The sequence below is a fragment of the Mobula hypostoma genome, chromosome 8, assembly GCF_963921235.1.
Source record: "Mobula hypostoma chromosome 8, sMobHyp1.1, whole genome shotgun sequence".
Classification (NCBI taxonomy): Eukaryota; Metazoa; Chordata; class Chondrichthyes; order Myliobatiformes; family Myliobatidae; genus Mobula; species Mobula hypostoma.
In genome coordinates, this window is record NC_086104.1 from 10,733,202 (window position 1) to 10,756,551 (window position 23,350).

The 23,350-nt window shown below is 43.2% G+C and overlaps 1 protein-coding gene across 2 annotated transcripts in view; it reads right to left on the bottom strand.

Moving 5' to 3' along the window:
• Positions 1 to 23,350, bottom strand: part of vta1 (vesicle (multivesicular body) trafficking 1) — a 348,619-nt gene that overhangs the window by 71,145 nt on the left and 254,124 nt on the right. For both annotated transcript variants that reach the window (XM_063055463.1, XM_063055462.1), the window contains one exon: positions 1,686 to 1,769. In XM_063055463.1, coding sequence (XP_062911533.1) covers positions 1,686 to 1,769 — 84 coding nt within the window. The remainder of the gene's footprint in view (positions 1 to 1,685; positions 1,770 to 23,350) is intronic.

Genomic DNA, 23,350 nt, shown 5'->3' on the forward strand with positions numbered 1-23,350 from the left:
CTCTGTACTCCATAAGCATTTCATATGTTCCTACATGCTTATACCTGCTATGCACCTCCTTTTTTCTCTTAACCAGGGCTCAATATCTCTTGAAAACCAAGGTTCCATACACCTGTTACCTTTACCTTTTATTCTGACAGGCACATACAAGCTTTGTACTCTCAAAATTTCATTTTTGAAGGCCTCCCGCTTTCCAAGTACACCTTTGCCAGAAAGCAGCCTGTCCCAATCCACATTTGCCAGATCACTTCTGACACCATCAAATTTGGCCTTCCTCCAATTTAGGATCTCAGCCAGTGGACCAGACCTATCTCTTTGCATAAGTACTTAGAAACTAATGGCATTGTTATGGTTCCTTAAGGCTGTTATAGTCGGGGATGGTTAATGGAGACAAACTCCCACTACCTATTAAATACTCCCAATGGAGTGCATCTCAAAGAGCTCCTGACAACCAAGTCCAGCTCCTGGCCCTCACACGTGGCTTAGCTACTAGGTCCGATGGAACCATTTCTATTGACAGGAGAAGGGGCAAAAGCAGGTTACTGGTACCTTAAAAACCAGTCACTCCTGGCAAATGGGGCTCACCAGTCTGGGTTGGCAGCTCATCTAGGAGAATGAAAACTCTGATCTCAAACCTCCACAGCCTTGTGGCTTTACCCACTCATGAAGAAGGCTTAGGGAGTAAACCCTGAAGGAAAAATCCGGAGCTGAAGTGCCTAAGGCAATCCTACATTGAGCTCAATACTGACTGGCAACTCCTGCGACGCTGCTAGTACCAAATTGTGTCAATCTCTGCTGTTCCTTTGGGTTCATCAGATGGATGGAGAGAGGGAGCAACAGCTTGCTCTCCATATCGTACTGCCCAGGCTTGCATATCCAGTCAGCTAGGATGCAATATCCATGGTCAACTCTGACTGACGGAGACTCTCACCTCATCACAATGGCAATATGGTCAATGGATGCCAAGTGTTCCCCCACACAAACTTCTGTCACCTGCCCTGTCTCATTGCCCTATAACAGATCCAGTATTGCACACTCCTCAGTGGGACTCCTACGTACTGATGAAGGAAATTTCCATGAACACATTTGACAAACTATGTCCCATTTAGTCCCTTTACAGTATGGGATTCCCAGTCAATATATGCAAAGTTAAAATCACCTACCATAACAACTTTACGCTTCTTTCAGCAGTCTGTGATCTCTTTACAAATATGTTCCTCTAAATCCCTAGGATTGTTGGGTGGTTTGTCATATAGCCCCATTAATGTGGTCATAGCTTTCTTATTTCTCTTTTCCACCCATAATGCCTCATTAGTTGCATTCTCCAGTCTGTCCTGACACAGCACTGTTGTGACATTTTCCCTGACTAATAATGCCACCTCTCCTCCTGTAGTCAAGTCTCTTTTTCACTGTTGACCCTCTTAGGATTTTCATAGCTTAGCTATATAGTATCCATAACCAGCTTCACAGAAGATTAAGCGTTAGGCTAGTAGAATGTTGACTTTTGCTGTTCAAATGACAGAGCCTCCCCTTTAAAATGTTCTGAATGAATGGTTTATGTTAGTCTGCATTCAGTGCCAGTACTTGATCCTCATTATAATTTGGCACAGCATCAGGCCACGACATCTTGAGCACAGCACCAATTACCTAACTGTTGTAAAAGTTGGAAGAGCTTAAAGTCTTACCCTGAGGCTTGACGCTGTACAATGATGGGTCAATTATTGGTATGCTCTGTGGCCCTGGCTGTATTGTCGGAGTGTTGGGCAACACTGTAAAAGGAATAAACAGAAATCATGGTTCAAGTGATATCCAAATAATAGAGCAGCAAACAACAAGGGTTTAATTCAAGGAGAGGCTCAGCAGCATTTTCTGCCTCGTCTTAGAAAAGTGATTTTACAGAAGTGACTCTCCAATATTTTTTAAAAGGGACGGAAGTTCCCAATCTCATATAGCAATATTTACTTGCCATTTATTTATTATTATTATTTGCTATTTTTTTTGTATTTGCACAATTCGTCTTCTTTTGCATATCGGTTGTTTGTCAGTCATTGTTTGTGTGTAGTCTTTCATTGATTCTATTACATTTCTTTGTTCAGAATGCCCGCAAGGAAAATTAATCTCAGGGTCACATATGGTGGCATATACAAACTTTGATAATAAATTTACTTTACACTTTGAACAATCTAATTTATACCAGCTACTCTCTTAAACCAAATGATATTACAGATGTCTCTCAAATTTTGTTTCATAATCTTTGAAATGAAATTATAAAATATATTTTAATATTATATTTTACAGTAATCTAATATTAAAGATCATGAAATAACCTAATTTTAAAGATTGTAAAACTTTTGAGAAGGTATTATACACAAAGATACATGCTTCCAGTCAGATTAGAGAGCAGGCACATTTCATTTAAGAGACACCCTCTCTTCACAACTGTTCTTTGACATTTATAAGACTTTACAAACATAAGACACAGGAGCAGAATTAGGCCATTCAGCCATTTGAGTCTACTCTGTCATTCTACCATGGCTGATTTATTTTCCCTCACAACCCCATTTTCCTACATTCTCCCCATAACCTGACTAATCAGGAACCTATCAACCTCCGCTTTAAATATACTCAATGACTTGGCCTCTACAATGAATTCCACAGATTTGTGACCCTCAGCCCAAATAAATTCCCCCTTATCAATGTTCTAAATGGATGTCTCTCTAATCTGAGGCTGTGCCCTCTGGTCCTAGACTTGGCCACTATAAAAACATCTTCTTCACATCCACTACCTCCCCTCATTCTTCTAAACTCCAGCGATTATAGGCCCAGAGCCACCAAACACTCTTCATGTGCTAACTCTTCCATTTCTAGAATAGTTCTCCTGAATTTCCTCTGAACCCCTTCCAATGCCAGCACATCTTTTTCTTAGCTAAGGACCTCAGAACTATTCACAATACTCTGAGTGCAGTCTGGTCAATGCCTTACAATGTCTCAGCATATCTTGCTCTTACATTCTAGTCCTCTCAAAATAAATGCTAACATTGTGTTTGCCTTCCGTACCACTGACTCAACCTGCAAGTTAACCTTTAGGGAATCCTGCACAAGGACTCCCAAGTCCCCTTGACCCTCTGATTTATGAATTTTCTCCCAGAGTAGAAAATAGTCTGCATATTTATTGCTTCTATCAAATTGCACAACTATATTCTATCTGCAAACAAGAGGAATTCTGCAGATGCTGGAAATTCAAGCAACACATATCAAAGTTGCTGGTGAACGCAGCGGGCCAGGCAGCATCTCTAGGAAGAGGTACAGTCGACGTTTCAGGCCGAGACCCTTCGTCAGGACTAACTGAAGGGTCTCGGCCTGAAACGTCGACTGTACCTCTTCCTAGAGATGCTGCCTGGCCCGCTGCGTTCACCAGCAACTTTGATGTGTGTTGCTTATATTCTATCTGCAACTTCTTTGCCCATTCTCCTAATCTGTTCAAGTCCTTCTGCAGACTCCCTGCTTCCTCAAAACTACCTGCTCCTCCACCTATCTTCATATCATTTGCAAACTTAGCCACAAAACCATCATCCAAATCATTGACATATAACGCGAAAAGCAACCGACCCCTGCAGCACAGCACTAGTCATTGGCAGCCAAACAGGAAAGGCCCTCTTTATTCCCATTCTTTGTCTCCTTCCAATCAGCCAAACTTCTCTCCATGCTCGTATCTTTCCTGTAATACCATGGGCTCTTATCTTGTTAATCAGACTCCTGTGCGGTACCTTGTCAAAGCCCTTCTGAAAATCCGCCAGCAATATCCACTGACTCCCCTTTGTCTATCCTGCCTGTTATTATAATAAATAGAGAACATCACTTAGCAGAACGCTCAGGAGGCTAGGCTATACTAGCCTATTAAACAGTATGGAGTAAAGCAGTAGGATCCACTAGTTGTGGTCTTTATGAAAAACGCGACAGCAGTCTAGAAGGTATTAATTAACCCCTTGACCCTCTCAATAAGAACACACCCAGAATAACGTTCCAATCCTGAAATATATGCACACCAACAGGATAATACTGAATCTTCCAACACCATATTGTAGTGGTTAGTGCGATATTATTACAGCTCTGGGCAGTCGAAATTTGGAGTTCAATTCTGACACTGTCTATATGTCCTCCCTGTGAGCGCACAGGCTTAATCCGGGTGCTCTGGTTTCCTCCCACAGTCCAAAGATTTACCAGTTGGTAGGCTAATTGGTCATTCTAAATTGACCTGTGATTAGGCAAACGTTAAGTAGGGGGTTAAAGAAAGGCCTGGAAGGACCTATTCACGCTGTATCTCAATAAATAAATCTCAGTTCCTAGCTCTATCAGAGCAGGTGATAAATCAATAGAACTTGATTTTCTTTTGGCGTTTTTTCAAGAGACAGGGTGAGAAGAGGAATAGCCCAGATAGTCTATGTTCCGTGCCTATTCTGGTATCTGTCCCCCACTTTTCCTTCACTACATCGACGACTGCATTGGTGCTGCTTCCTGCACGCATGCAGAACTCGTTGATTTTATTAACTTTGCCTCCAACTTTCACCCTGCCCTCAAGTTTACCTGGTCCATTTCCGACACCTCCCTCCCCTTTCTAGATCTTTCTGTCTCTGTCTCTGGAGACAGCTTATCCACTGATGTCTACTATAAGCCTACTGACTCTCACAGCTATCTGGACTATTCCTCTTCTCACCCTATCTCTTGCAAAAACGCCATCCCCTTCTTGCAATTCCTCCGTCTCCGCCGCATCTGCTCTCAGGATGAGGCTTTTCATTCTAGGACGAGGGAGATGTTTTCCTTTTTTAAAGAAAGGGGCTTCCCTTCCTCCACTATCAACTCTGCTCTTAAACGCATCTCCCCCGTTTCACGTACATCTGCTGTCACTCCATCCTCCTGCCACCCCACTAGGAATAGGGTTCCCCTGGTCCTCACCTACCACCCCACCAGCCTCCGGGTCCAACATATTATTCTCTGTAACTTCTGCCACCTCCAACGGGATTCCACCACTAAGTACATCTTTCCCTCCCCCCCCCCTGCATTCCGCAGGGATCGCTCCCTACGCAACTCCCTTGTCCATTCGTCCCCCCCATCCCTCCCCACTGATCTCCCTCCTGGCACTTATCCGTGTAAGCGGAACAAGTGCTACACGTGCCCTTACACTTCCTCCCTTACCACCATTCCGGGCCCCAAATAGTCCTTCCAGGTGAGGCAACACTTCACCTGTGAGTCGACTGGGGTGATATACTGCGTCCGGTGCTCCCGATGTGGCCTTTTATATATTGGTGAGACCCGGTGCAGACTGGGAGACCGCTTTGCTGAACATCTGCGCTCTGTACGCCAGAGAAAGCAGGATCTCCCAGTGGCCACACATTTTAATTCCACATCCCATTCCCATTCTGACATGTCTATCCACGGCCTCCTCTACTGTAAAGATGAAGCCACACTCAGGTTGGAGGAACAACACCTTATATTCCGTCTGGGTAGCCTCCAACCTGATGGCATGAACATCGACTTCTCTAACTTCCGCTAAGGCCCCACCTCCCCCTCGTACCCCATCTGTTACTCATTTTTATGCACACATTCTTTTTCTCACTCTCCTTTTTCTCCCTCTGTCCCTCTGAATATACCTCTTGCCCATCCTCTGGGTCCCCCCCCACCCTTGTCTTTCTTCCTGGACCTCCTGTCCCATGATCCTCTCGTATCCCCTTTTGCCTATCACCTGTCCAGCTCTTGGCTCCATCCCTCCCCCTCCTGTCTTGTCCTATCATTTTGGATCTCCCCCTCCCCCTCCAACTTTCAAATCCCTTACTCACTCTTCCTTCAGTTAGTCCTGATGAAGGGTCTCGGCCTGAAACGTCGACTGCACCTCTTCCTAGAGATGCTGCCTGGCCTGCTGCGTTCACCAGCAACTTTGATGTGTGTTGCTTGAATTTCCAGCATCTGCAGAATTCCTGTTGTTTATCTGCTGAAATATTCTTTTTTGCTTTAATTAGAACCTTAATTCATTTGTAAACTGGATTCATTACTATCACCAAAAAACTTCTGCTGGGGCAGCAGCCACTGCCACCCACCCCCTATGGTTTAACTTCCTTCCCCATGGGGAATGTAGTAGGGAGTGCTAATTTGAGTTCTGAGAGAAAATGATTTGGGCATCGCACTAAGTCACAATTTGGTGAATGAAGAGCTCAGCACAGAGGAAATGCAGCCATTTTAAAAGATTTTTTTTCAAACATTACCTTTATTTGTCACATGTACTTTGAGACACGCAGTGAAAAGTACCATCTCAGCCAATGACCAATACAGAGTCCATATGCTTCCAGTGCCAACATCGCATGCTCACATTTTACTAACCGTAATGCGTATGTATTCGGAATATGGCAGGAAACCAGAAGAAATCCACGTAGTAATGGGAAGAATGTATAAACTCTTTACAGACAGAAGTGGAAATTGAACCCCTAACTTATAGCTTGTGCTATAAAGCGTAATGCTGGGGGGGAGGGCAACATGGACAAACTGGAACTATTTTTAACCCCACAAGACACTTGGCGAGGCATATGGTAGCTCAGCCAACTCCCGCTAACAGGCTGGAGCTTCAGTTCCGGCATCGCTCTTGAGCTGGTGATGGCTGGTTGGATTGCCATTGAAAGAGCTTTAAAACTGCAAGGCAGGCAAGGGTACAAGTGGTTCTCTGGAGGAACGGGAGACTGCAGATGCTGCAGTTGGTAACACTGATTCTCCTGTATTTTAACACACTGACCATCTCTACTCAACCCTACAACTTTTATTTTGCTACTTTTGTCTCTCTTTTGACTGGGTAGTGCCCAAGTGTGATGGGAAAATGCACCACAGAAAACATCCTATCTAGATGCATAGCAGCCTGGTATGGCAAATGCTCTGCATGTGACAGCAAGAAATTGTAGGGAGTTGTGCACACAGCTCAGCACATTATGGAAACATGAGACCATAAATATAAGACATAGAAGCAAAATTCGGCCATTCGGCTCATCATATTTGCTCTACCACTCGATCATGGTTCATTTATTATCCCTCTCAAACCCATTCTCTTGCATTCTCCCTAGCATTCCCTCTTTGAAATCTGTCTATAGTTCTTGCTGCATCAGTAAAGCAGCCAGCATAATCAAAGATCCCAGCCCCCCTGGACATTCTGTCCTTTACCCACTCAGAAAATACAAAAGCATGAAAGCTCGTACCATCATGCTCAAGGATGGCTTCTACCCCACTGTTATAAGACTACTGAATGGTTCCCTAGCACAATAAAGGGGAATCTTGACCTCATAATCTCCCTCATTATGACCTTGCACCTTACTGTTTACCTGTACTGCACTTTCTCCATAACTTTTATACTTTATCCTGTTTTTGCTTTCCTTTGTTCTACCTCAATGCACTTTGCAATGAGCAGTATGCAAACAAGCTTTTTCACTATATCTTGGTACATGTGTCAATAATAAACTACTTCTAATTCTTTTCTCTTCTCACCCCCCCACCCTCCCCACAAGCCCTGATGCAGGGTCCGAAATGCTGACACATCACTTTTGTAGCCACAAAGTGCAAAGTTCTTCCAGCATGAGGCCAACACCGAAGAATATATGGAAAGTCAAGTTGTTTAGAAGAATAAGGTAGATCCGAATAGAGGGACGTACATTTAGGTTCTTTGCGGGAATGGGACCTACTATTGGGGTTTCATAACTGGCCGCTGTTTGGCATGCCAAGGGTTCGACCTAAGAGGCGCGATTTTTCGTGGCTCTGGAGATGGGGGGATCAGAGGTCGGTGTCCAATCAGAAAAATGGTGTGTCGTGGGAGACGGAAGATCTAAGGCTGTGTGCCTAGAGACCTGAGATCTTTGGGAACAGAGCTCGGAAAAAGCAACGCAACAGACTCTTAACATCGTAAACCAGCTAGTTAGTAGTTATGTCTCCCCTCTCGCTGTGAAACGCAGACACCTCTTTCTCCCTTATTAGAGAGAGAGAGAGAGAGAGAGAGAGAGAGAGCCTGTGGTATGTTGAATGCCGGGTGAACAATGTAGCCTCAGGAGTACTGCAAGTCTGTGTCTTTGCTGTTGCCTTGCTCACACTTGAGTGCTCGGTGGTGGGTGGGATCGTTGCTTGCTGTCACTTACGCACGGGAGGGAGGGGAGCTGGGGGGGTGACTTTGGCGTTCTAACATTTAACTGTCATTCATTCTTTGGGGGCACTCCTCTGCTTTTGTGGATGGTTGTGAAGAAAAAGCATTTCAGGATGTATATTGTATACATTTCTCTGACATTGAATGTACCTTTGAACAGAGGTGAGAAGGAATTTCTGTAGCTAGAGAGTGGTGAATCTGTGGAATTCATTGTCACACGTGGCTGTGGGGTATATTTAAGACAGAGGTTGATAGGTTCTTGATTGGTTAGGTCATGAAGGGTTACAGGTAGGAGGGATGAAATTGGGGATGAGAGGGAAATGGATCAGCCATGATGAAATGGCGGGGCAGTCTCGATGAGCCAAATGGGCTGATTTTGCTTCTGTACTGTACAGTGGCATGAGGGGATGTTTCCTATAGTGGGAGAGTCTAGGACCAGGGAGCACGTCCTTGATATCGAAGGACGTCCCTTTAGAACACAGATAAGGTTGAATCCGTGGAATTCATTGCCAGAAACGACTGTGGAGGCCAAATCATTGAGTATATTTAAAGCAGAAGTTGATAGGTTCTTGATTAGTCAGGGTTAAAGGTTACAGGGACAAGACAGGAGAGTGGGGTTGAGAGGGATAATTAATCAGCAATGATGAAATGGTGGAGCAGACTCAATGGGCTGAATGGCATAATTTTGCTCCTATGTGTTAAGATGTTATTGACATGTGAACAAACAAGTAGGGTATACAGGTACAGAGTAAAAATGCAGCAGGATCACAGGCATATATATTCAGGCAACAGACAGTTGTGGATGGTGACTGTCTTTTCCCCTGGGTAGGAGAGATGTAAGCTAGAGGGCAGAGATTTAGGGTGAGAGGGGAAAGATTTAAGAGGGACCTGAGGAGCAACGTTTTCCACACAGAGGGTGGTGAGAATATGGAATGAGCTGTCAGAGGAAGTGGTTGAGGCAGGCACTTGGATAAGTAAATGTAAGGGCAGGGCTTGGAGGAATATGGAACAGTGGAATTTTGGATGAGTTTGATGGGCAAAGTGGGCAGCAAGAACTGGTTGAGCTGTAGGGCCTGTATCCATGCTGCAATGCTCTGTGACTCTATATATGAATTATATGGCAGTGACAAAAAGCTAAACTACACCACTAGAACATAATTTAAAAATTCATCAGTCACGTCAAGTCAAGTCACTTTTATTGTCATTTCAACCATAACTGCTAGTACAGTACATGGTAAAAATGAAACAACGTTCCTCCAGGACCATGGTGCTACATGAAACAACACAAAACTACATTAGACTTCAAACCTACATGGGACTACATAAGGTGCACAAAACAGAGCAAGACAGTACAATAATAAACAAGACAATAAATTAGATTAAATTAGATTCAACTTTACTGTCACTGTACCGAGAACAGATACAAAGCAAACGAAACGCAGTTAGCATCTGACCAGAAATGCAAAGAATAGTGTTATTTACAAAATAACTGCGAATAAAACGTGCTGCAGCACACAAATAAAAAGTACTGAGACAGTAAAGGAAACCATATAATAAACCACAGTAAACCATATAATACAAATATAGGCAAGATTAAAGCACATGGTTATAGAAAGGATTTGCTAATCTGCTCTATTAATAGATGAGAAAAGAAGAGCTACAGATTTAGAAGTCAATTCCAGAGTAGACTGCAAAATCAGGGGCCCAGTGGCTGACAGCATTGTCTAGGGTATTGTGCTGATAACTGAGATACACAGAATTCTGGAACTGGAAGAAAGGAGTTCTTCAGAGGGTTGCATGGTAAGGATGGTTCAAGGATGGTAAACATTACAGGAGTGATTGGGTATATGCAACTAGCTACCAGTATTAGAGGTAGAGGTGGGGAGTATTACAATTATAGATAGGATCTATTCAGGGAATGAAAGATATATGAAGCAATTATGATAGCTCTGGGTCTGTACTCACTGGAGTTTAGAAAAATGAAAGGTCTCGATGGAGCTGACGTGGAGAGATGTTTTCTATAGTGGGGGAGTCTAGGACCAGAGGGCACAGCTTCAGAATACAGTGACATCCACTTAGAACAGAGATGAAGAGGAATTTCTTCAGCCAGAGGGTGGCAAATCTGTGGAATTCATTGCCACAGATGGCTATGGAGGCCAAATCATTGGGTATATTTAAAGTGAATGTTGCTAGGTTTTTAATTTGTCTGGGTTTGGTTACAAGGAAAAGGTAGAAGAATGGGGTTGGGAGGGATAATAAATCAGTCATGATAGAAGGACAGAGCAGACCTGATGGACTGAAAGGTCTAATTCTGCTCCTATGTCTTATAGTGTTTAATAGACAATTAGACAGGTTCATAGATAGGAAACGCCCGGAGGGATAAGGGCCAAATGTAAGGAAATGGATCTCACTCAAGTAGACAACTTGGACAGGTTGGACTGAAAAGTCCATTTCTGTGTGCATAACGATGATTCTACAGAAAGAAAGGGGTAAGACAGTAGGTTTTAAAAACGAGGATAAAAATTCACCAGTGTACGGCAAATGGTACTGGGAGACATCACTGCAAAACTGACCTCAAGTTCAAAAAACCTATGCACCATATGTGATAATAACTCATGCATCACCAGGATGCCATGGGTTAATGCTGTGTCTGGTGAAACTATAAGTCTTTTTCATCCTAGTCTGGATGTCCCTTCTGTAAGACTGAGGTATTTGTTTTCTCAGTGGGTGGAACTTTCTGTTTCAGTTTCCCTGATTGATTTGACTTATTCCGAATATATCAACAACAGCACAGGAAATGACAGCAAAGAGAGGCCCTGTATAGAAAGACTACCAAAAAAAAAACCCACTGGGAGCACTGAAAAGCTTTGGAAAGTCCTGCTGAGACAATAAAGGGCTACTTTCCATCGCTCAGCCAAGTTGGAGCAACTCAGCTTCACAAAGTCATTAACTGCATCTCAACCAGTCCACGAGATTTTCACTGGCACATCATAGACACACGAGGTTCTACAGGCGCTGGAAATCCACACAGAATACTGGAGGAACTCATCAGATCAGGCAGCATCTACCTATGCCTGCTTCTTTAAGTTTATCACCCCTCCTGGGGCATAGGTCACCGTAGCAGTTTGCCAGAGTCCTCTATCCTTGCCAGACCAGCTTTTCCAACTGTGCCCAGGTGTAGCCCATTGTTGAAAATCCTTCCCTCCTTAGGGGTGAGGTCTTTGGAGCTTCTGTTGGCGGTTCTGTAGCTCTAGATTTTTACGGGATGGGGTTGCCAGCCCCATGTCCAACCTTCCACCTTTTGCAGCCGGGATTGGGAACGTTCATGGATGAATGACACAGTACTTATAGAAGGGAATAAATAAGCTTTTTAGGCCAAGATCCTTCTCACTGCCACTGTCCACAAACAGTTCCAACTAAGGAATTTGTAAATTTAGGTACGTTTTAAACATTCAGCTTTTCAATGTCATTGATATGCTGCTTCTTACTTTAAGGTATAGACATCTGACAATCCCAGAGTCACCATTTCATAAACTTATAGGTTAGCAAGGGATGAAAGTCACTGCCAATTTCTAGCTGCTCTGCTGGGATGTTCCATATTGTTCAGTGCAGTGACATGATGGAACCAAATCCATTTCAATATCCGGACTGAAAGGAATACCAGCCCAAAAGAGCAATTATTTTCCCCTAAAATTGTTCCATTTGGCTTCTAAAGGACATTCAACAAGCTGTGTTTGGGATTACTTTCAAAGCCCCAAAAGGAAAGCTGCCTCAAGCCAGCACAGGAGATGGTCAAATGTGCCAAGCAGTAAACTTGTTGGTTTCATTTCAGATCGCGAAGACAGTGCATGAATGCTGGTTCTCAGAAGACGTCAAAGTTCAAAGAAAATTTATTCCTAAAGCATTATCTCCATTTGCAATGGAGAATCCTGTATAGCTATGATAATCATATGCCAATACTTATCATCTGAGTAGAAAGATGTTTCTGAGAAATATACAATGGAATTTTCTCAATGCATAAAACACCGAGAGCACAATTTGCAACAGATGCAGAGAAAAACATTTCCAGCAGGTCATCTGCCTGAGGTTTTAACCCTGTTTCTTACTGCACAGATGCTGCTTCTATTATACTCTGCTTCGATTATACTCCACTGAAAGAATTTTCTTCTCTTCCAAGAATATTTGCACCTGAATCTGTGAGGAGGTGATTAAGAAATTTGAGAGCACAGGTCAAGGAAGGCCTTTGACATGATCCCAGATGCTAGACTGGCCCCACATTAGGCCATTTGGTCAGTTAAGCCTGCTCCACTATTCGATCGTGCCTGATTTATTATCCCTCTCAACCATCTCCCCATATTCTCCAATATCTTTACTAAGCAAGAACCTGTCATCCTCTGCCTTAAATATACCCAATTGCTTGGCCTCCACAGCTGTCTGAGGCAATGAATTCCACAGATTCATCAGCCTCTTCAACCTCTGTTACCTTATTGCTCATCAATAAATTTCCTCTCCTTCTTGTTTTCTACCTTCTACCCTCTTTCCCGATCATCTTACTTTCCTGCACTACCACCCTACCACCACCCCTCACCCCTACTCCCCGCACTATCTCTGGCCATCTGCATCTTCTCTCTCCACCTTGACAAACACACCATCATCTCAACATCCAGGTCCTCACATCGTTCCTTCTTCTTCAGACTTGAGACCACTACACCCAACCCTGCTCAGCCATTGAGTAGTCCTGGCTACTCAGATACCTATCAATCTCTGCCTTAAATACACCCAAAGACTTGGCCTCCACTGCTGCCTGTGGCGACAAATTCCATTGATTCACCACCCTCTGGCTATATTGGAAATGACATTAAATAATCTTGAATCTTGAAAATGCTTGTATATCCTTCAATGCAACATGATCTTACCAGGGAGCCAACTCGCTAAAAGTAGAGGAATAAACAAAATCGAAGTAAAATTAAATTCGTAAATAACGACTGTTGGCTGACTCAAAGGTGGTGATGAATGCTGATATAGGAGGGACATTAAAAATCTGGCTGGGTGATGCCATAGCAAAATTCTCTCACTCAAAGTCAGCAAGACCAAAGGCTATTGACTTCAAATGGAGGAAGCCCGAGGTTCATGAATCAGTCCTCATTGGAAGATCAGAGGTGGAGTGTGTAAGCAACTTTAAATCCCTCGGTGTTACCATTTCGGAGGACCTGTCCTGGGTTCAGCATGTGATGCTTCTACTTCCTTAGGAGTTTGTGAAGATTCAGCAAGACATCTAAAACTTTGACAAACTTCTATAGATGTGTGGTAGAGAGTACACTGACTGGCTGCATCACAGGCGGTATGGAAACATCAATGCCCTTGAATGGAAAATCCTACAGAAAAGTTCTGGACAAAGCCTTCCCCACCACTGAGCACACAGACACGGAGTGTTGTCACACAAAAGCAGCAACCATCTACAGGGACCCCCCATCACCTACGTCATGCTCTCTTCTTGCTGTTACCATCAGGAAGAAGGTAGAGGAGACTCAGGACTCACACCACCAGGTTCAGGAACAGTTATTACCTCAAACATCAGAGTCCTGAACCAGACAGTATAATTTCACTCAACTTCACTTTGCCCTATCACTGAACACTCCCACAACCTATCTCTCCATCTCAAGTTCTTGATATTTATTGCATATTTATTAATTTTTTTGTCTCTTATTCTGTACTTGCACAGTTTGTTGTCTTTTGCACACTGGTTGTCCACCCCGTTGCTGTGGTCTTTCATTGATTCCATTATGGTTATTGGATTTATTGAGGATACCCGCAAAAAAGTGAATCTAAGGGTTTGTATACGGTGACATATATACTGGCATATATGTACTTTGATAATAAATTTGCGTTGAACTTCTGTATTAACATCTCATGTTCCGTCTGGATAGCCTCCAATCTGATGGCCTAAACATCGATTTCTTCCTCCTCCTCTTCTCTCTTTTTCCATTCCCCATTCTGGTTACTCTCTTACCCCTTTTCTTCTCTTCACCTGCCCATCACCTCCTTCTGGTGTCCCCCTTCCTCCCCTTTCGTTCATAGTCCACTATCCTCTCCTATTAGATTCTTTCTTCTTTGTCCTTCTAGCTTTTTCTATCAATCACCTCCCAGCTTCTCATTTCATTCCCTCACCTCCACCCACTTACGTTCCCTTCCCTACCCTAATTTCACCAATCATCTGCCAGCTTGCACTCCTTCCCCTCCTCCCACCTTCTCCTGTTCCCTTCCTTTTCAGACCTGATGAATGGTCTTGGCCTGAAATGTCGATTGTTTATTCCCCTCCATAGATGCTCACTGACTTGCTGAGTTCCTTCTGCATTTCGTGCATGTACTCAACAAAACTTTCTTGCTTCCTCTAGCCCCTTTTCACCCCAACCACATCCTGTATTTATTTTGTCTAGCTGATTACTAAGAACTGCTTGAGTTAATGACCATAACCTCAGAGCATCAGCACAGCCCGTGTTTCTGAACATGGGCGTCTCAAACCAGGTAGCAGTTTCTTAGGTTTCGACAGCATGGTGGTTGTCACGGTGAGCTAGTCTCCTTTGCCTGCATTTGGCTTATATCCCTCTAAAACTCTTTAATCTGTGAACTTTTTAAAATATTGTTAACTACACCCTGCTCTGCCAGCTCATTCCATATACCCTCCACTCACTGTGTGGAAAACCTAGCCATCAGCTCTTCTTTCGCCTCTGACTTTAAAATTTTGCCGCCTGGTTTTACATCACCACTTAAAAAAGGTACCTGATCACTACCCCTCATGATTTTATACACCTCTAAATGGTTACTCCTCAGCCTCCTCCACTGTAGAGTGAATAGTTGAGCTTATCTAATTTCCCTTTGTAACTCAAGCCCTCCGGTCTCAGCAACTTCCTTGTGGCTATTTTCTGCACCTTCTTTATATTAATCATAAGTATGTTGACGAGAACTAAGATTAAGATTAGCTGTACATTGAAACATTGGGTGATGGGATGGAGATACGTCTCTACCAAAGGAGGTGTAAGGCTCTCCTTCCCTTTGCTCGCCTGCAGGTCACCCTTGGGCAAGGTGTAGCACCTGCTTAGCTCCCCCGCCGGAATCAGGGTCACATACAGCCAGGGGAGCAGGTGGTGGATGGTTGTATGAGCAGTTGCAGAATATCACAAGTCTTGGTTATGCAACTACTGATGCCAGGCAGACTATCTCTGAAGTGTATTGATAATGGCTGAGGTTACCCATCTTGTAAAGACACTGCCCAAAAGAAGGTATACCTCTGTAGAAAAATCTACCAAGAACAATCATGGTCAAAGACCATTATCGTTTACGTCATACAATGCCGCAGATAATGATGATAACATTGAAACTTACAGTGAGACATTTTGTTTTGCGTCAAATCAAAACAGCACAGATTGCGCTGGGGGTAGCCTGTAAGTGTCGCCAGGCTTCTAGTGTCAACAGAGCTAGACCACACCTCACTATCCCGAACTGTTCGTCTTTGGAATGAGGGAGGAAACAGGAGCGCCCAGAGGAAACTAACATGGTCACTCCTTACAGAGAGTGGTGGCAATCGAACCCCGATTGCTGACTGCTGGGACTGTAAAGTGATTCTGCTAACCGCTAGGCCATTCCTGCAGGAACTGAAGCCTAATCTCTGATCACTGGCACTATAAAGCAAATGCGCTAACTATTATGCCGCATTATATTCAAGATAGTGACCTATCATGTAGGTGCTTCTGAAACATGGCCTACCTACAAGTGGAAACTTGAAAGCACTGGAGAAACTACTACTGAAGGTGCCTCTATAAAAATCTCTGAAGCTGAAGGAAAGATAGACAAACCAATATGTTCATTTCCTTCCAGACCTACATTCTGAGCATTACTTTCATGCCCAACATCATGCTCCCAAAATAGAAACCCCACCCTGAGCTCTGTAATTGAAATAGATTCAGGAGGACAAATCAAACACTGAAAGACACACAAAATACTGGAGTAATTCAGCAGGTCAGGCAGCATCTAAGGAGGGCAATAAACAGTCAATATTTCAGGCTGAGATTCCTCATCAGGAATGAAAGAGAAGGGAGTAGAAGCCAAAACAATAGTGTGAAGGGGAGGTGTCTGGAGGGAGCAATTTCTCCAACATCTAGAGAAATTACCAGAAGATGGAGAAATCAATGTTCATGCCATCAGGATGGTGGCTACCTTGACAAAGTATGAGATGTTGCTCCTCCATCTTGAGTTTGGCCTCATCATGGCAGTAGAGGAGGCTATGCCTGGGCATGTCAGAATGGGAATAGGAAATTGAATTGACATGGGTTGTCACCGGGACATCCACTGGCAACCTAAAGCTTCCAACCTGGTGGCATGAACATCAATTTCTCTAACTCCAGATATTTTCTCCCCATTCCCTCCCTACTCTTCCCCCTCCCCCCCTTTCTCTTTTTGGTTTCTTTCCAGTCCCGAAGATGCTCAACCCAAAACGTTGACTGATTATTTCCCTCCATAGATGCTACCTGACCTGCTGCGTTCCTCTCCAGTATTTTGTGTGTGTGTGTGTGTGTGTATGTATTACTCTGTATTTCCAATATCTGCAGAATTTCTTTTGTCTATGAAACAATGCAAGGATGTTCTGAAATGTAAACTTCAACTGATTCTTGGGAATCTTTGCCTCAGGAACATTCAGAATGCACAAGGCACATTCAGGGTGGTACTGAGTAAAGAGTCATCCATTGGGAGCAAATAGAAGTTTGCCACAAATGGCAGTAGGAGGCAGACGAACAGACCAACCACCTTCCTGCAATGTCAGGCATTCGAGCTTCACATACAGAAGAACCTACAGATCCGACATCGTCTTCATCAAACAACTCAGAACTGGAGGGGAATCATGACACCTTTGACCTCAGGGGCCTAACTAAGAGTGGAAGAAAACCATTTAGATCAGCTGGAAGTCAAAGTCGAGTCTATTGCCATCTACAAAGATGCAATGAAAAACTTTCAGCAGTATCACAGGTACATAGCATCATATTAGCAGCTTCCAAAAAAAACATAAATATATGTAAAGATAAAGAGAAAGAGAAAGATTAGATTTATTTATCACAGGTACATTGAAACATACAGTGAAACCTTAACTGCCATTTGAGGCTTTATAAAGCACTGGTGAGGCTTCACGGAGTATTGTGAGCAGTTTTGGACCACTTATCTCAGAAAGGAGATGCTGAAACTGGAGAGGGTTCAAAGGAAGTTCAGGAAGATGATTCCAGGATTGAATGGCTTGTCATATGAAGAGTGTTTGATAGGCCTGTATTCATTAGAATTCAGAAGAATGAGGGGTAACCTCATTGAAACCTATCGAATAGTGAAGGGTCTTGATTGAGTGGATTTGGAGAGGATGTTTCCTATGGTGGAAGAGTCAGGACCAGAAGACACAGCTTCAAAATAGAGGGCGGCCTTTTAAAACGGAGATGAGGAGGAATTTCTTTAGCCAGAGAGTGGCGAATCTGTGGAATTCATAGCCACAGGCAGCTGTGGAGGCCAAGTCTTTACCAATATTTAAGGCAGAGATTAATAACTTCTTGAGTGATCGAGGCATGAAGGTATATGGGGAGAAGGCAGGAGATTGAGGCTGAGAGGAATAATGGATCAGCCATGATGAAATTGTGGAGCAGACTCGATGGGCCAAATAGCCTAATTCTGCTCCTATATCTTATGGAATTGCGTCAATTACGTCATCAACCAATGCAGTCCAAGGATGTGCTGGGGGGGGGGGTGGTTAGCCCACAAGTGTTGCCCTGTTTCTGGCAACTTACTAATATGTACATCTTCAGAATGTGGGAGGAAACCAGAGCATCCAGAGGAAGCCCACATAGTCATGGAGAGAGCACATAAACTGCTTACAGACAGCAGTGGGAACTGATCACTGGCACTACAAAGTGTTGTGGTAAACACTACTCCACTGAGCCACCCTAATTATACACAATTTTTACAAGAAAGAACACACTTGAACAATAAAAACCACACCAAGGTCCAAATTCGTGCAAAGTGATCATCGTGTTGCTAAACCATAGTGATTAGGATTTTGCCAGTTGGTCCAAGGACCGAATAGTTCACGAGAAGCAGTTGTTCCTGAATATGGTGATGAATATTTACATTATTATTGTGAGTGGGATTTTCCCTTGCGTTTATTAACGTTACAATAATTTGTGTTCAAAAGAACGAGAGTTAATTGAATAATATGGGGTGCCACAGTAGCGTAGCAGTTAGCTTTTTTCATCGAGGCCATCAGTAAGGTATTGGAAAGATGCCTTGGTCAAGAACCTTTGATTCATCTTAAGTACAAATTTCTCAGAATGTGTTTAATGTCCTTCATAAATCAGAGCATTAAGGACAAGAGCTGGGATGTTATGTTGACACTGTATAAGACATTCACTGATGAGGCCAAATTTGGAGTATTGTGTGCAGTTCCGATCACTGATCGACATGAAAGATGTCAAGAAGATATAGAGGGTAAAGAGAAAATTTACAAGGATGTTGCTGGGACTTGAGTTCCTGTGTTATAGGGAAAGTTTGAACAGGTTAGGGCTTTATTCCCTGGAGCGTAGTAAAATCAGGGATGATTTGAAAGAGGTTTACAAAATTATGATGGGTACAGATAGTGTAAATACAAGCAGGCTTTTTTCATTGATGTTGGGTGAGGCTAGAACTAGAGGCCCTGATGAAGGGTCTTGGCTCCAACTGTTCATTCCATTCCACAGATGCCGCCGGACCTGTGGGGTTCCTCTAGAGCTAGAGGTCATAGGTTTAAGGTGAAAGGTGAAATATTTAAGGGGGATCAGACAGAGAACCTCTTCACTCAGAAGGTGGTGCACATGTGTACCAAACTGCCAGTGGACATGGGTTCGACTGAAACATTTAAAGTTTTGGATAAGAACATGGGTGGGAGGGATATGGACAGCTATGGTCCAAGTGCAGATCGAAAGGACTGGGCAGAATAACAGCGTGGCATGGACTAGATGGGATGAAGGGCCTGTTTCTAAGAAGCTTGATGCCCACTCAGCAGAAGAGCCTAATTTCAATATTCCATTAAATTTAGCTAAACACCATAGAGCAAGCTGGACACAAGAGGCATTGTCTGGATAGATGACCTACTCACAGAAATATGACTATTAACACCAGTCAACTTTGTACAGCAAATTGTAAGCTTTTTTCACATAGTTAGCATGACGTATGGCAGCTAATCCTAGCTGGGAGAGCTGAATAGGAAACTGAATACATACTAGACTTCAATTCAGTTATCTTAGTTCAAATTATCTAAAGATTAATCATATTATACAGTGCTGAATTTTCAATTTACTGTCAAATTTACATGTTTACTTGAAAGTAATCAGAATGGAAATCAGATTAAATATGACTGATTGTGAAATCTGTTGTTTTGTGACAGCAGTACATTGCAAGGCATAATAATAAAAAATATAAATTCCAGTAAGTATATGTAGTGTATTTAAAAATACAAATTAAATAAGTAGTAGAGGGGAAAATAGTGAGGTAGTGTTCATGAGTTCATTGCTTATTCAGAAATCCGATGGCAGAGAGGAAAAAGCTTTTCCTGAAACACTGACAGTGCGTCTTCAGGCTCCTGTACCTTCTCCTTCGTGGTAGCAATGAGAAGAAGGCAAGTCTTGAGTGATGGGGGTACTTAATGATGGAATCCGTCTTTCTGAAGCATCGCCTTTTGAAAGTGACCTTGACGCTGGGGTGGCTAGTGCCCATCATGGAGCTGGCTGAGTTTGCAACTTTCCGCAATTTTTTCTGATACTAGCTCCTTCATACCAGACAGTGATATAGTCAGTTAGAATAGTACAACTGTAGAAATTTGCGAGCGTTTTTAGTGACATACTAAATCTTCTAAAACTCCTAATGAAATACAGCCGCTGTGCTTGTAATTCTTTGTAATTGCATCAATATGTTGGGCCCAGGATAGATCCTCAAGGATGCTGACACCCAGGAACTTGAATCTGCTTAGCCTTTCCACTCCTGATCAGGGCAAAGCTAAGGCCTGCTTCCTCAGGAGATGATATCAGGGACAGTAGCAATTTAAACAAGGACAGACTGAAGCTAAAGCAGGAACAAACTATTAATCCTGCTTCGGATAATAAACCTAATTGCTGACAGATGTCAAGAACAACAGCATACTACATTTTGAAGCTGGGGTCTTCTGATGTGATTAGTGGATTCCAGAATTCTGCTGACTTGAAACTAAGTCCTGAACATTGTGGGCATGTTATATTGGTGACGAAATGTGTGGTGACACTTGCAGGCTGCCCTCAGCACATCAGTAGTTTCAATAGTTCAATCGGTCCATTTAAGAGCAGAGAATGTATACAATCTACAACCTAAAATTCTTGCTCTTTGCAAACATCCACGAAAATAGAAGGGTGCCCCAAAGAATGTGACAGTAAAAATGTTAGAAGCTCAAAACCCCCTGCTCCCTCTCCCACGCACAAGCAGCAGCAAAGCATCAACCCTCCCTCTTCCCCACTTACATTATCAAAAAGTGTCAGCACCCTCCACCCACCAAGCAAGCAATAGCAAAGCCCCCAAGAAAGACCATGATCTGCAGTACAACAAAAATTAATTGTTCACCCGACAATTTGACATACCACAGGCTTCTTCTCTCCTTAATAAAGGGGACAGAGAGTTGTCACACTTTCACAGCAAGAGGGAAGACCAACAAAGGCAAACGACATGCTGAGTTATGGTGTTAAAGTTTGCTGCGTCACTTTTTTCCAGAGTTCTCCGACTCGAGAATCGGCAACAAACTCTCCCCACCAATGAGAGAAAGAGAGAGAAGGCGTGCAATTCACCAAGTACAGAGCCCCCAGCAGCTGATCTGCTGTTCCCAATGTTCTGTTTTCTCCTGTGAGTCTTCGGTCAGCACACCGGCATATCTCACTGCAAGTTTGGATGCACATGTGATAAATAAATGAATCTGAACCTGAACGATCCCAATAACTGTTTTTGCTTTATGTTGGCTATGATGTTTGCTCAGAAATTAGAACAGGCTGACTTTTAGTCAAAGGGAAGGAGTAGTATATTTGTAGTGACTTATAGCTAGTGCTGGTTCTCCAGTCTGACATTCACAAGTATATCAAATACTCTATGCTGTTGAAAGTATCCTAACCAGTTGCATTATGGTACATCCAGTTTGGCATTTCAAATGCACAGGAACATAAGAAGCTACACATCCCTCCCCACCATTAGTGGGTTCTGCATCAGTGCTGCCCCAAGAAGGCAACATCCATTATCAAAGATCCCCAACCCAGGACAGGCAGACCACGGGTTTGAGCTTCAGGCCTCGACTTTCAGACATTCAAGGACTTCTGATCTCGGTGACCTTGGTGAGGGCGGGGTTCACAGGCCTTCATAGCTCCCAGCTGCAATCTTTCCTTGTAGAACTGATTTCATTAACACCAGGAATGAATTTTGTGGAGTAAGTAAGTGGTCATGATTACAGAATCATGTGGGGCAGAAGAAAGCCATTTGATCAGGTCTGTCTACTTGAACTTAGTCCCATCCTTTCATTCTGCTTCCAAATACATATCTTCAGAATATTATGGTCACACCAGGGAGATGGCTGATAGATTGCCAGGAAAGCACACACTAACTCGTCCCACTCTCTTACCTTTTAACCTTCTCTCCTACATAACCTGCTTTTCTTCTAGGAATATGGGCAACGCGCAGCCAAATGGGAGCAGTTCAGGTAGGCAACTTTATTGACCTGGGCGGATTGGGCTGAAGGGTGTGTTTCTTTTCTCTATTACTCAATGTCTGTATACAGCACAGAACAGTACCGCACAGGTTCTTCTGCTAAAATTTATTCTGTACCACGACTTCACATCTTCTTTAAACTGTAGCTCCTTGATTTGAACACAACATTCAGGGGTTTCAGAGGAGGTCCACAAGAATGATCCCGGGAATGAAAGGGTTAACATATGAGGCGCATTTGATGGTTCTGGGCTTGTATTGCTGAAGTTTAGAAGAATGAGGGTGGATTTCATTGAAACCTATTGAATATTGAAAGGCCTAGTTATAGTGGATGTGGAGAGGATGTTTCCAATAGTGGGTGAGTCTAGGAGCAAAGGGCACAGTTTCAAAATAGAGGGATGTCCATTTAGAACAGAGATAAAGAGGAATTTATTTAGCTAGAGGGCAATGAATCTGTAGAATTCATTACTACAAATAGCTGTAGAGGCCAAGTCACTGAGCATACTTAAAGCACAAGTTGATAGGTTCTTGATTAGACAGGGTGGCAAAGATTATGGGGAGAAGGCAGGAGAATGGGGTGGAGAGGGGTAATAGATCAGCCATGATGGAATGGTGGAACAGACTCGATGGACTGAGCGGCCTCATTCTGCTCCTATGTTATGGTCTATTCTAGTTGTGGCTGTACCTTAGATTTCTAAAGGTTCCTCACACCTTCACTGCTCTTATACTCTGTCTCTATGGGTAAAGCTTAAGATTCAAGTTAACTATCACATACTTTGAAACAACCTTACGATATGCTGGGGCAGCCCACAAGAGTTACCATGTATTTCAATGCAAATACAGAAAACCCACGATGTTCGGCTGAATAACACAACAAGCAACAAAACAACAACAGCAAAACATGCCCTGTTCTTCCCTCCACACACATACACAGTGCTTTAACTCCAGGGTTTTCTATACTTTTGTAACCACGCTCTCAATATGCCATTCCACTTTAAGTTGACAATGTCCATCCGATCCACAGATCCCAATTCCTGAGCCCTTTTTGGTACTTTATCAAATGCTTTTTGGAACCCCATATGCTTCACAACAACTGCATTCCCTCAATAATCTTTTCTATTACTTCAGTGAAGCCTCTATAAACATAAAATGCTGAAGGAACTCAGCAGGTCAGGCAGCACCTATGGAGAGGAATAAAGAGTCAGTGTTTCAGGGTGAAACCCTTTGTTAGTCCTGGTGAAGGGTCTCAGTCCGAAATGTTGACTTCTTATTCCTTTCCATAAACGCTAACTGACCTGCTACATTCCTCCAGCGTTTTGCGTGCATGACTTTGGATTTCCAGCATCTGTATATTCTTGAGCTTGAGACTCTAAAGTTAATTAAATATAATACGGCCAGAAAAATATTTGTTCT